This window comes from Ambystoma mexicanum, chromosome 1q, assembly GCF_040938575.1.
Source record: "Ambystoma mexicanum isolate Mex_15411 chromosome 1q, UKY_AmexF1_1, whole genome shotgun sequence".
Taxonomy (NCBI): Eukaryota; Metazoa; Chordata; class Amphibia; order Caudata; family Ambystomatidae; genus Ambystoma; species Ambystoma mexicanum.
This window is the reverse complement of record NC_090922.1, coordinates 1,507,589,775-1,507,604,132: the sequence shown is the minus strand read 5'-3', so window position 1 is coordinate 1,507,604,132 and position 14,358 is coordinate 1,507,589,775. Positions and strand designations below refer to the sequence as shown.

The 14,358-nt window shown below is 51.1% G+C and overlaps 1 protein-coding gene across 1 annotated transcript in view; it reads left to right on the top strand.

Moving 5' to 3' along the window:
* Nucleotides 1–14,358, top strand: part of KDM4A (lysine demethylase 4A) — a 1,237,605-nt gene that overhangs the window by 128,057 nt on the left and 1,095,190 nt on the right. The window contains exon 3 of the mRNA XM_069642410.1: nucleotides 5,570–5,745. Coding sequence (XP_069498511.1) covers nucleotides 5,570–5,745 — 176 coding nt within the window. The remainder of the gene's footprint in view (nucleotides 1–5,569; nucleotides 5,746–14,358) is intronic.

Genomic DNA, 14,358 nt, shown 5'->3' with positions numbered 1-14,358 from the left:
GGGTACTAAGCCGTCTGCGCCCCCGAGTGGGGTCGGTCGTGAGAGGTCGAGAGACACCACTCGCAAGAGTGGTCGGCACGAGTCACGGGAGAGGTCCCGTTCGGACAAGGAGACTCGTTCTCGACGTACCCGTTCCAGGTCCCGTTCCTCGACGCGTTTGAGACCGTGTGCACCTGTGAGGTCTTCGAGGAAGACATCGACGTCTGAGGCGTCGAGGGCGTCGACGGGCTTTCTCGAGGCTCCGGCTCCGAGGAAGTCGTCAAAGCCGTCGACGCTCAGGTCGTCGAGGAACACGCTCGGGGCTCCGGCCTCGAGGGCTGTGTCGACGCCGCCGATGCTGGAGGCGCTGCATCTGATGTCAACGTCGAGGAAATCGGCGCCGATGCCCGTTCTCTCGACGCTGGCGCCAATTCGCTCGACGCCATCGACGCCTTTCGTGTCGGAGGTACCCCGTGGCACGGGTGAACCCCCTAGGAAGGCTCTGGTTAAGAGCAAGCACTCTCGGGTGCCTTCTTTTCGCCACCTGGACTATATTTCAGAGGCGGATGAGGATTCTCATGGCCTGGTTCCTAGTCGGGTTCCAGATGAAATTGTCTCGGGCCATAGTCAGTTTGACGATTTGAGACAGTCACTGCATGATGCCAGTGGACTGGACACTTCTCCGGAGGTGGAGTTTTGTAGGCCTGAGCCTGGCTCTCATGCCGATTCCTCGTATCGGCGCCTTATGGCTAGGGTTTCTGAGTACCTGGGATGGTCTGCTCCCCCAGGGGAGTTTGTGCAGGATGATCTGACGGACATCCTTGATGTTGGTCCCCCAACTGATCCGGTACTGCCGTTCCATATGGCTTTACAGAGAAGGGTGGCGGCGGCTTGGACTGCTCCGGAGAGTCTCCCGGCGGTGGGCAGATCCTTGTCGCGAAAATACCGTCCAGCCAGTAGCGACCCCTGCTACTTGACCAGGCACCCCACTCCGGAGAGTTTGGTGGTGCAGGCGGCCACGGCCCCGGCAAAGCAGGCGTCGTACCCTACCATCCCTCCTGATAGGGACGACAAACGTTTTGATGGCTGGGCGAAGAAAGTGTTTTCTTCTGGTGGTATGGCGCTTCAGGCGGCCAACTCCATTTGTGCCTTGTCTCGTTTCACACACACTCTGTGGAACTGTGTTGCGTTAGCGGCTGAACATATTCCCGAAGGGGACGAACGGGATGGTTTCCTTGCTATGGTCCAGGATGGTAAGGATGCCATGTGTGAGTCCGTTCAGTCGGGTTTGGACTTAGCTGAATGCGTCAGTAGGTCCATGGCGGCGAGCACCGTGATACGCAGGTTTGCGTGTTTGCGGAAGTCGGGGTTTGCTCCTGATGTGCAGTCTCGGCTCCTCAACATGCCCTTTGACGGTGAACACCTTTTTGGCAGCAAGGCTGACGAGAGCCTTGAGAGGTTGCAGACCTCGAAAGCTGCAGCGAAGTCGTTGGGCGCTGCAGTTCGCCAACCTCCGCCTTTTCGTCCTAGGGGACAGCAGTGGAGGGGTGGTTCCTTTCGCTATTACTCGTCCTTCAGTAAAGCGAGAGGAGCTGGCAGTCAAAGAGGCCAACGCAGGGGTACCAGAGGTGGACGACAGGGTACCCGTGGTGCCAAGGCCGCTCGGGCAGTTGCCTCTTTGCCCTCAGGTAACGCCGCAGCCGCTACCACTCAGTCATGAGGCCATGTCCCATGGTTCGCCGGTTGGGGGAAGGCTGGCGCAGCATCTTGTAGAGTGGCAAGCCATTACTTCAGATGTGTGGGTTCTGGAGATCATAACCCACGGCTACTGTCTTCCCTTTCGGCACAGGCCTCGCGACAATCCACCGGGGAACCTCTCTTTGCAGAGTCCGGATCCGCTCCTTGCGCAGGAAATTCAAGCCCTGCTGGAGAAAGGCGCCATATAACTGGTGCCTGTAGCGGAGAGGAACAAGGGATGGTATTCCCCTTATTTTCTGATTTCGAAGAAAGACGGTGGATTGAAACCCATCATGGACTTGCGCGGTTTGAACAAACTCCTCAGGAAGGACAAGTTCAAGATGGTTACTCTCTCTCAAGTCCTCCAGGCCCTTCAGCTTCAGGACTGGTTGGTGTCACTCGACCTCAAGGATGCTTACTTCCATGTGCCGATCCATCCAAAGCACAAGAAGTACCTGAGGTTCGCGGTTGGCGACTCGCACTTTCAGTTTCGGGTCCTGCTGTTCGGATTGACCTCCGCCCCGAGGGTTTTCACCAAGCTCATGGTGGTGGTGGCAGCGCATCTCAGGCAAGGGGGGATTCACGTCTACCCCTACCTGGACGATTGGTTGATCAGGGGGAGCTCTCCCGAGCAAGTCCTGGATCATCTGTCCGTCACCTGCCACTCCCTTCACAGGCTGGGCTTCTCCCTCAATTTAAAGAAGTCCCATTTGACGCCAACACAGCGGCTCCAGTACATCGGAGCAGTGCTCGACACTTCCCTGGGGCAGTGTTTTCCTCCCCAGGTGAGGGCTCTTCACATTTAGCAGATGGTGCACAAGTTTCAGCATGCCCAGACGCTCCCAGCGTTCGAGTTCTTGAGGTTGCTCGGCCTCATGGCATCCTGCATTCTTCTGGTGCCAGAGGCTCGCCTGCGGATGAGATCTTTGCAGTGGGCGCTCAAGACGCAATGGTCGCAGTCCTCCGGCAGGATGTCGGACCCGGTTCAGGTGCCGCCCTCGGTCGCCCGGGACCTTCTGTGGTGGGCCGTCGAAGGCAACTTGATGAAGGGGGCTCCATTTTGGCTTCCCTGGCCGGAGGTGACGATCGTGACGGATGCATCCCTCACGGGTTGGGGAGCTCATGCCAACGGGCTGACAGTCAGCGGTCGTTGGTCTCCGTCGGAGTCCAGACTCCATATCAATCTGTTGGAGCTGAGGGCCGTCAGGCTAGCCTTGAAGGCTTTTCTGCCAACTGTGCGAGGAAAGAGTGTCCTGATCCTGACGGACAACACAGTGGCCATGCACTACCTCAACAAAAAGGGGGGGGCAGGGTCACTTCCTCTGTGCAGGGAGGCGATGCAGCTCGAGTTCTGGGCCATCCAGCAGGTAGTTTCGATCTCGGCAGTTCATCTGGCCGGAGACGAAAACGTGACGGCGGACGCTCTGAGCAGGCAGAGCACGATCTCTCACGAGTGGGAGTTGGCTCAGGAGATTCTCCTGGAGATCTTCGCCCTTTGGGGGACCCCTCAAGTGGATCTCTTCGCCTCCAGTGTCAACCGGAAGTGCGAAAGGTTTTGCTCGCGGGAATTTCCTCCAAAAGGAGCCTTAGGAGACGCGTTCGTGGTGGAGTGGTCATTCCCGCTGCTGTACGCGTTTCCTCCAGTCCCCGTCATCCCGCAAGTGCTGCGTAGGTTACGGAAGTTCGGTTCCCGGATGATCCTCATTGCTCCGGCGTGGGCTCGGAGGACGTGGTACCCGGACCGTCTCGACTTGTCCATCTGCCCTCTGCGTCGTCTTCCCTACCGAGACGATCTGCTCTCACGGGAGGGGGGTCAGGTTCTCCATCCAGAGGTCAGATCCCTCAACCTTCACGCTTGGCTTCTGAAAGGTTGAGGTATAAGGATTGGGACCTCCCTGAAGACGTGATGGAGGTGTTGCTTTCGGCCCGAAGGCCAGCAACAAAGTCTCTGTACCGTTGGCGTAAGTTCTGCGACTGGTGCCGAGTTCAGAATGTGGATCCTTTTGCATGTGACATCCCCATGGTTCTGTCCTTTTTACTTTCTTTGGCCCACAGGGGCTTGCAAGTGGGTACCATTAAAGGTTACCTGGCGGCGCTGCCCATCTTTAAGCGCTCGTCTGAAGAGTGTTCTTACTTTAAAATCCCTTTAATTTCACAGTTTCTGAAAGGGCTCACTAATGTGTTCCCTCTGTCACCTTTCCTGGTGCCCGGTTGGGATTTAAACCTTGTTCTTAAGTTTCTTATGGGTGCTCCGTTTGAGCCTTTACATTCTTGCCCTTTGAGGCTGTTAACTCTGAAAACTGTTTTTTTAGTTGCGGTTACTTCCGCTCGCAGAGTGAGTGAGTTACAGGCACTTTCAGTTAAGCCACCCTTCACTGTATTTCACAAGGACAGGGTTGTCCTTAGAGTTCGTCCTTCTTTTCTTCCGAAGGTAGTGACGGAATTTCATTTGGCCCAGAAGGTTGTTCTTCCGGCATTCTATCCTCCTCCGCATCCTGGTAAGGAAGAGGAGAGGCTCCATAGGCTTGATCCTAGGAGAGCTTTAAGCTTTTATGTTTCACGCATGTCCCGGGTCAGAGTGGACGATCAACTCTTTATTGGTTACGCTGGAAAGCGTTTAGGGCAAGCTGTGACGAAACAGACTTTGTCTCGCTGGATTATTTTGGCCATCTCGGAGTGCTACCGCTTGGCGGGTAAGGACCCACCGGCTGGCTTGCGGGCCCATTCTACCAGGGGTATGGCTGCATCTACTGCCCTGCAGAGGGGTGTTCCTATTCGCAACATCTGTGATGCAGCCACCTGGGCTTCAGTACATACATTTGTACGTCACTATTCCCTCGATTCCATCCGAGCACAGGATCTGGCCTTTGGCAAGGCGGTCCTTTGCTCTGCTATTTGATTGGCTATTCTAAATTTTGATTCTAAATTCTTTCCCTCCTCCTTGCTCTGGTACTGCTTTGGGAGTCTGTCATAGATATGGAATACGTCGGAGGACCCAATCCCCTCGAAGAACAAGTTACTTTCTTACCTGGTAACGTTCTTTCGATGGGATGGTCCGACGACGTATTCCATATCGCTCCTGCCCTGCCTTCCCCGCTGCAGAATTTCTTTGCGATTGCAGCTTACGTTCCGCAAGGCTTTGTGTCTGACTGGCAGTTGGCTAGTGTCACACGTTCTGGGGGAAAAAAACTACAACTGAGGCTACGGGCGTCGTGCGTCCTACTTATCACATCGGATGACGTCGGACGTCGGAGGAGGTCCTCGACGACGGCGCTTCGACGTCATCGACGCAGGACGCAGACGCCGAAAAAAGTTTCCGAAGCAGCACAGCTGTGGTGATTACATGTCATAGATATGGAATACGTCATCGGACCATCCCATCGAAAGAACGTTACCAGGTAAGAAAGTAACTTGTTCTTCTATGCCACCATCCAAAGGAGTCAACTGCTAACTATGCAAAGGGTGTCTTCGGGCCATCCTTACTTTGATAGGCCTGTGCGCTCTCGGAGTTGCACCCTAGAAAAGGCCATGTGTATAAAGATCAGTAAAGCTCTCGTAGCTTTCTTTGTTCCGCTGGCTCTCTTTCCCTTCCCCACTTCCTCACTGCTGTTCATTTTATACACGCTGAATGCATGTTGTATGTAATGTTACTGTTTGCTGTTATGCAATGGCTCTGTGCAGTTAAGATATTTGAAACTTAAGAGATGGATGTATGTTTAGCCCACTCTGCTGCGTTCATACGCAATCCACTCCTTCTGCTTTGTTATGTGTAATATGCAATTGTATTTTCTTTGGCCAGAGAGAGAGAGTGATCTCCTAGCATGTTTTGGATAATGGCCTTGTATTCTGGCAGGTGGTTCCCCCCAAGGAGTGGAAGCCCCGACTTTCCTATGATGACATTGATGACCTGGTCATTCCAGCACCTATCCAGCAACTGGTAACTGGGCAGTCGGGCCTTTTCACTCAGTACAACATACAGAAGAAGCCAATGAGCCTGCGGGAGTTTCGGCGCACCGCCAACAGTGACAAGTAAGGATTTGGCGAGATTTCCACCTACATCGCCATCGTACCTATTGTTATTTTTAATGTTTGTAGATATATATTAGCAGGTGTTAAACTAATGGATTCCAAAGTAATCCTGGACCGGGAGGATAGCTCCGGGGCAACGCAGTTGTCTTGGAAGCAAGGCAATGTAGAGCAGCACGGGTTTAAACCCTGGTCCCACGCTTAGATGCTCGTCTCTGGCATAAAATGCTATATAAAAGCTCCATTTATATATAAATGTTTTAATCGATGCATGTGAATACCACAGGAATCCATTGCACGTTCCGTTTGCATAGCATAATTTGCAGGTGGCATTTACATTTTAAGAAAATGGAGAGTAAAAATGAATAGTAAGGCGATTTCCCCTGGTTTACTCTTCACTTTTAAACAGTTTTGTAAATGTTTAAAATTGCAAGCAGGGGATCTAACAGCACGTAAGTACTAACGGGTGTGGGCCCCTGCATTCAGTTAACATTTTTTAGTAAAATAATCTACTTCGTGTTTTAGTATACATTTTTTTTTTTAGACCCTTCATTTGTTCTCTTGTAAACTTACCGCAAAAAGACATTGACTGGAATTTTGCTGTCAATTTAAACAGGCAAGTATTTATTAGGCTGTGTTTTTTCCTTGCTTAGTGTGTTGTACTGCAATATTGTCGCATCAGACTATAACACCGATGTCTGAGGCTTGTGCTGATCGACGGTCTTCTTTCAGGCATCAGTGGGGGAATAACATATTATATTCATACATTGAGAATGTCTTCTTGCGTCCCGGGAGGATAGCTCAGTGGCAACGTGCACGCCTTTGAAGCAAGACGACACGAAGCAACACAAGTTCGATCCCCGGGTCTGCGCTTAGAAACCTCTGGGCGTTATAAATACGCAACTAAGACAAAAAACTATCAATTACGTAACTAATAAACAAAAACATTTCCTGTAACAGCGCCTCACAGCCTGGCGGGCTGTGTGAGCGCTTTAAAAATGTAAATAAATAAATAAACTTTAACCTTGCACTTTCCCGGCTTGCTGTCTTTCGGCGTATATCGTGGAGAAACCCCCATTTAAGTGTTGCCCTCCCTGCAAGAAGTGTCCCTGGAAGGGCACACACCACGTGTGTAAGCATTGTCTCCCACGGGACCACCAGGAAACCTGGTGCAAATCCTGTAAGCTTGTTCGACCTAAGACCACTCAAGCTGGTTCATGGAGCAAAGAAAGGTTTGTGAGTACTGTGGACAAAGTGGCTTCATTTGTTGATTTATTTGGTAAACGCCCTATTTAAAAAGTACATCTCACCGCAGCTCAAACCACTAGAGTGGACCAGCCTTACCCATATGAGGAGTCAGTAATAGCTCTTGATGAAGATGATGAAGAGGTTGGGCCTCATTACGAGTCCGGCGTTAACCGAGGCGGTAAAACCGCCTGGTTAACGCCGGACTCGTATTACCATTCCGCCTCCGTGATTCCCGGAATTACCGGGGCATCACAACCCCGGTTTTCCGGGAATCACGGAGGCGGAATGGTGTAAATCCCCATTCCCATTGAGTCCTATGGGACTCAATGGGAATCTGGATCATGGAAACACCGGCAGCATCTTGTAATGCTGCCGGTGTTTCCTCGTCCGCCTGCAGGCGGGCGGTGTTAAACCCGCCAGGTCAGACCTGGCGGGAACATCACCTCCCGCCTGCAGGGGCGGGATCAGGCGGTCCGGAAACAACGGTGGCGGCGGGTTTACCGCCACCGTTATTTCCGGACCGCCACGGTCGTAATGAGGCCCGCTGTCTTTTTTACAAGACAATCCTGGGACCGACCCTGATGACCTTGTATTTGTATTTATTTATTTATATTGCACACCCGGCCCAGGGGCATCTAGGCGCATGATGAGTATTTCATACAGTCCCCAGATATACCTGACGAACCAGTTGCAAACTCCTCTATTGATGACCAGCTACTTTATAATGACCTTTTTGAAAAGAGTTGCGGATTACTTTAAAATGGGAGTCGGAAGAAGACACTGATATTCAATAAGTGGGGCAATACATCCCACTGTTACAGTCTATTTAAAGACGCCTTCTTCCGTCTTTATCCACTCCCTCCCTTACTAAGCGGGCGTTTCAAGCCTGCTTCGACAGACCCCCTTTTTCATTAGAGGTCACCTGAAACCAGACTCGACTACATGAATGAGTTCGGGCACTCTCCTAGCCCCACCTGATAAAGAGAACAAAATATTCGGCTCTCTAGGCAAGAACGTAGCTTACTCTGCCGCTTTCCAGCTGCAAATGGCAAATATCACTACAATATTTCAACAGGGTACAGTGGGAACAAGAAATGGGATGTGTGAGACCGGCAACCTACCAACACTTGGAATTTCCTTTGTTTTCAAGCCAGAAGCACCCCCAACGCTGATCGCAGCAGCATTTAAATCCTCGCCACCACACTGCTTCTGACTGCCTTAAAGTATGGCCTCTAGTTTAAACCTGTCCACATTCTACACTTTGCCACTGCTAACAATCCAACTGCACTTGAGATTTTTGGTCACCTTATTTTACCTGGTTGCACCGCAAGGGTAACCACTGGTTAAATTATGCCCAAACTTTGAATTCTACACCCATACTGCATGATCCAGCTGCGTTTGTGCAACCCCCCACCTTATAATCCAGTCTCACCGTGAACCTGCCCCATCGCCAATCTAGCTGGCTGTGAGTGAGATAAGACCGCAAACTTCCCAACATGCCAAGCGGCTCCAAGGTTAGAGGGGCACTATGGGGCAACAGAAACCTGACCAACCCCCTACTCTGCCCACCTCCCATCCTTACCACACCCTCCACACCGCCAGTACATGGGGGGGGGGGGAAGAGTCTCCCACTACCCCTCTCCCCATCACATATACTGATCCCTCCTTTTCGCAGCCCTCTCACAGACCTCTCCCCCACCTGCCCAGCCCTGTCACACCCAGCTTTTTGACCCCCCCACACCCTCCCTTCCCTCTTCATCCAAACCCTTCCCATCCTAATCGCTGCTCGGTCTTCCTTCACCAATACCCCTACCGCTGCTGCTTTGCCAACTCTCACACATATGCCACTGGAGAATCCATTAAAATATGGACCCAGCACCCCAGGACACCCTCATTTCTGCATTCTTCATCTGACCTCCAAACGAGATCCCAGCCTGCACCTCTCTCGTACACCTTTTAAGACCTCCCCTAACTCACCCTCCCCAGTACAATCTCTCTCTCTTCCTTTCCCCAGCCGACACCCCCGGCACTGACCCCACGCAGCCCCTTCTACATCTGCCTGAACATCATCCCCTCCACCCCCTCTGCCACCTGTCAGCCCCTCCAGGCGATCCCAGCAACTGCCCTCTACCCTCACCAGTCCCATCTCACCCCGTCCGCTCACATTTTACGATAGATCGCTCTACTACCGCCTACACACACCTTCTAAGAAACGTACACCACGAGCACTATTCTCATACACTCAGTTTGCTCCAAGCATCTCCCCTCCCCCACAACAGAGAATCACCACCACCCCTAACAACATGAACCCTACCCTCATCCCTCCTACCCCTCCACTGTCCACCCTCACCATCCCTCCCCGATTCACCCAGACCACCTGTGTGGAAACTCACCCAGGAGCTCCCCATCACTCCATACACCCTCTCCCACCTTCGGTCTGCCACCGCTCCCGCACATCCAATCTCTTGCATCCTAATTCACGCCAGAACAGTCGTCAAAAACCGACACAACATATTTGATTTTATTTCCTCTGAAAGGCCAGACATCCAGTGTAAGTAGGTGGATCTGGTGGGTCTCGAGGAGTAGTGCCTGGAGAATGTCTTTGACCGGTATTGTGGGGCAGTGTTGGTAAAGGCATTTGTGAGTAATGATGACTTCAACCCATCACACTCGAGGCATTCCCACCCGGCTATACACTAATCGTACACAACAGAGCAATCTGAGCAGGGGGATAGCCATCTTCCACAAATTACACCTCACCGTCTCACAGTACGAGGAACAAGTATGCAACGCAGACTGCACATTTTTCCTAGTGAAATTCTTCATCCCTCCCTCCCTTACCTACAGCTTCCTACTCTTTTACAGACCTCTGGGCTACAGCAGAAACTTTGCAGATGCTCTTACTGACGCCATAGCGGCCACCCTAGTCACCTACTCCTCCCTCGAATCTACGTGATATTACCGCGGCTGCCTTTCCTGCAACGGAAATGTTCGCATGGGAAATGTACGAACACAAAATGTTCGTACATTTCACATGCGAACATGCCGTGGTTCCCCCCGCAACCCATGCACACTATACTGTATGCAGGGTATTGCGTGGGACGCCCCTCATCCCCCCTGCAGCCTTTTAAAAACACTTTTTTCATACAGACCCCACCAAAACACCAAAACGCATACCACGAAAAGTTTGAATTTTTGGTAGTTAGAACTTTTTGTGGTGTGTGTTTTAGGTCTTTTGGTGGGGTCAGTCATTTTTATACGGACATTTCGTCTTATTCCCCTTCCTCACCATACTAGGAGATCTTAACATGTGGTTTGTTGCTCCACTCAACCACATGACTTGACGACTTATCTTAGAATGCCTCAACATGACTTAACTGATCTCACTCACTCTGCAGGACATACAATAGTCGCAATTTTCAGCTCCTCCAAACTCGCCCCTTGACCACTAAGCTGGACTGACCGCGCAGCCATCGCAGCCATCTTCTCACTTTCGACCGCCCATCCCCCTGCCTGACTAGCACTGGACGACTGTCTATGGCCCGCTGTGGAACAATGTCAAAGTAACCCCGAACTTGTCTGTCTCTATGCTTACCTCGCTCGCCAGGCTCCCTCTCCAGGAATGTCTTCCCACTATCGACCTATGGCTCTCAAATGCCCTCAAACCACTCGCCCCTACCAGATCTTCCTCCAGCAGACAAGGTCCCTCCCCAGATGGTTCACTCCTGCTCTCAAATCCCTTAAATACTCAACCATGCTCTGGAGCACAAATGGCAGGCTCATTTATGTGAATATGCATCTCTGTGGTTTACCTTTCCCTCTAAGTCACTAGGCAGATTCCAGGCATATATATGTTGCCTTGGATGGGAAACTGTTCAAATCACAGGTATGCAGTTTGATACCTGTGAAACCTTTCTAGAGGATGTAGCGCTGAGCTCGGAGTGAGCCCATGTTAGCACAATGCTCATTTTAGGCCTGCATCATGGTCTTCACAGACAATGGCACGACTGAGATGGATTTCGAGAATCTGGCCAGATTTTAGGAGGCCATCCTAGTTATAGTGACCAGTGAGCTCTGAGTGGTTTGTCAAAATCCAATTAAGGTACATAGAGGAGCAGTCAAGGCTTATTCTCGGGAGCGTGTGAATGGGATCACAAGCCCTCAACGAGTCTGCACAGTATGGTACACAATAATTCAATTGAAAACAGTCGTGGATAAAAATACTTGTTTATTAAAGGCTTCTGAACACCCAAGAAATTAATCTAATGGGCACCACAACAATGTGATACAAATATCTCACTCCAATACCCGATACCCACTATGGTCGGCTCTGTGTCTCAAGATAATGCCCTACCCTGAGACATCAGTGACTAGGGGGGACTGGGTGTTGGGCAGACGGGGCAGATCCCGGGTGTAGCGGGAGATCAGGCCGTGGCCGGATAGAGGGGTGACCGGTCAAGAAGGCTGAGGCTTCCCCAGTAAGAAATTACAGATCTGTAGTTGTTAGCCTGTAGGGAATTATCTTTCTCTGGTTGTTTGGTAGAGAAGGGGCACGGGTCGGCTTCTAGTATGGCGGGTGGCTTAGGGGAACCTGAACACATGAGAGGGGGAGGAGCGGACGCTAAGTTCCATTATATACTCCCCTACTCCAAAAGGTCCCATTCCGAGGGGAGTAATGAAAAAGATAGATGGGGCAGTGATAATGTTACAGAGAACTTGGGGGGGGGGGGGGGGAGTACGTTGGGTGCTCCTGTTAATAGCAAATGGGCTCAGGAGGACAAACTAGTAGTTATCGTCCCCTGTGGTGGCTCGACTGGGGTACCCAGCCCACCTACCCTTCCCATTTGGTGGCTGTCATGCGCCCCTCCTATGTGAGGGTATGGGACCGATGGCGACGCAGCCGCCATAGAATTGCTCCACTACTTTGTGCCGCAGCGTTTATAGCGGTCTAGTCTTTCCTTCTGTCATGGCCGCCGCTGGCGGCTTTTCAGCAGTCCTCTACTGGCAGCGGACGCGTTGCAACTGTGTGCCTTCCTCCTACGTTGCCAGCGCTCCCGTGAGTTTTCCTCTTGGCTCTGTTGAGCCCTTCTCTATGGTGCCCTTCGCCTTGCCTTTTTCCCCTTTTCTGCCTCTCCTATACTACTCCCTCCTTTCGGGGTTTCCCCTACCCTCTTGGCTTCATCCTGCCTTGCCCGCGATCTCTGGCTTCCCGGCCTGGTTCTTCCCCGACCTCTTCTAACTTACCTGGATTTCTGCTCATTTCTCCTCTCTCGTCTCCCGCTTAAAGATTACAGAGTGGAGCCGTTCTGTTCGTGTATTGACAGCTTACCTGTGTGTCCGGAAGAGCATCACAGACACACCAAGTGTACTTTGTTTTTTTTTGCCTTCACAGCTTTTTCCCCTTCTGGCGGCTGCGGATCCGGGGCCTCTGGTTTCAGGATATTTTTCCGGTAACCATTCTGGCGTCATTCCGCGGTCGGCCATACCTGCATAAAAAGAAATCAGCAGTGAGAGAGATGAAGAAGAAGAAAGCATCTCCCACATTATCTTCAGGTGAGGAAGAGAGTGAGGCAAATTATTCAGAGATTGAAGTTGACTTACCTGACAGCTCGCAACGCCTGGAAGCTCCCGCAATGGCAACCGCTGAACAGGTCCAAGAGCTGGTAGCGGCTGTTCAGTCCTTGAATATGGAGGTGCAAAACTTAAACCAGGAGTTACAGAATATCAAGGTAGAGAACAATGTACTCCGACAGTTAGTGACAAATCGTGAATCCCGCAATACAGATCTTCCTCCAATGCCACTGTCATCCGGAAAGTATGACGGTTCTTCGAAGCGGCTTAAGGAGTTCATTGAAGCGTGTAACATACAATTTGCCTTTCGGCCTACAACCTTTTCCACCGATCTAAGTAAGGTCGGGTTTTTGGTTTCTAATTTGTCGGGGAACGCACTGGCCTGGGCGAGTCCCTTTGTTACGGCAGATGACCCTATTCTGAGGGACTGGAGTGCTTTCCTTGAAAAGATTAAACTGACTTTTGAAAGGCCAAAAATCAAGTAGATGGCTTGTGAAGAATTGTTGGAGGTCCATCAAGGGCAGATGGATCTCTTATCGTACATCACCAAGTTCAAACAACTTGCCACAGAAGCTAATTGGCAGGAACAAGCCCAATTTACCATCTTCCGGAGAGGAATTAAGGAGGAATTGAAGGATGAACTTGCGAGAATTCCACGTCCGGCTTCTTTCGCTGAGTTGTTGTCAGTTACTCTACAAATTGAGCATCGCATCAACGAAAGGAAGCAAGAAAAGAAGGCCAAAGGGGCCTTCAGTCTTCCCAGTCCTTCGTGTACCACTCCTGCTTTCCCAGGTCTCTCTAAAGAAGAACCCATGCAGATCGGCACTATGAGATCGCCTCTCACTCCAAAAGAAAGAGACGGCGTGAAGCAGGTCTCTGCATGTATTGCGGATTTGCCTCTCATCTACTCCGTGATTTTCCCAATGTCCCACCGAAACGCGGTGCCTCAAACCTAAATGGGACCACGGTTCGAGGAGTGAATAAGGGTCCCTATGTAACCTTGTCTATTGCCCCCTCTCGCCAGAATGAAGATGCTCGCCTAATGGTGGTATCCCTGCATCTGTCCTGGGGTCAGAATTCCATTGACACACTGGCACTCATAGATTGTGGTGCAGCGGGAAGCTTTATGGACACCATTTGGGCCAACAAGATGGGTATCCAAAGAGTTCAGAATAAAGAAGACCTCAAGGTTGAAGGAGTGGATGGCACTCCCCTCTGTTCAGGTCGCATCACCCACTCCACTGAAGCCATCCAGGTTGCCATTCAGGATCACAAGGAAGAGATGTCGTTTGATATCATTAGGGCAGCTCACTTTCCCATAATTTTGGGCATCTCGTGGCTCCATCGTCACAATCCAACTATCGACTGGGCCACCAATACCCTCAGCTTTCTCTCTTCCTACTGCCGTCAGTCGTGTTTGGCTTCTCAGCGATATCAGACTGCTGTTTTGCAAACCATAGAGTCTCAAATTCGAACCATTCACTCTGTACCACCCCAATTTTCGGAATAGTCCCAAGTATTTGCTGAGAAGGTGGAACATGATTTACCCGCCCTGAGGACTGCGCTATTGACCTTATTCCGGAGGCCTTAGTACCATTCAGTAGGATGTTTTCCTTGTCCCTCAAAGAGAAATTGGTTCTTCGACAATATCTGGATGCCAATCTCAAGAACGGTTTAATTCAACATTCCAAATCACCAGCTGGGGCTTCACTATTTTTTATCTAAAAAAAAATAATTCTGAGGAGCTCCGGCCCTGCATTGACTATCGCGGACTCAACAAGGTCACCATCAAAGACG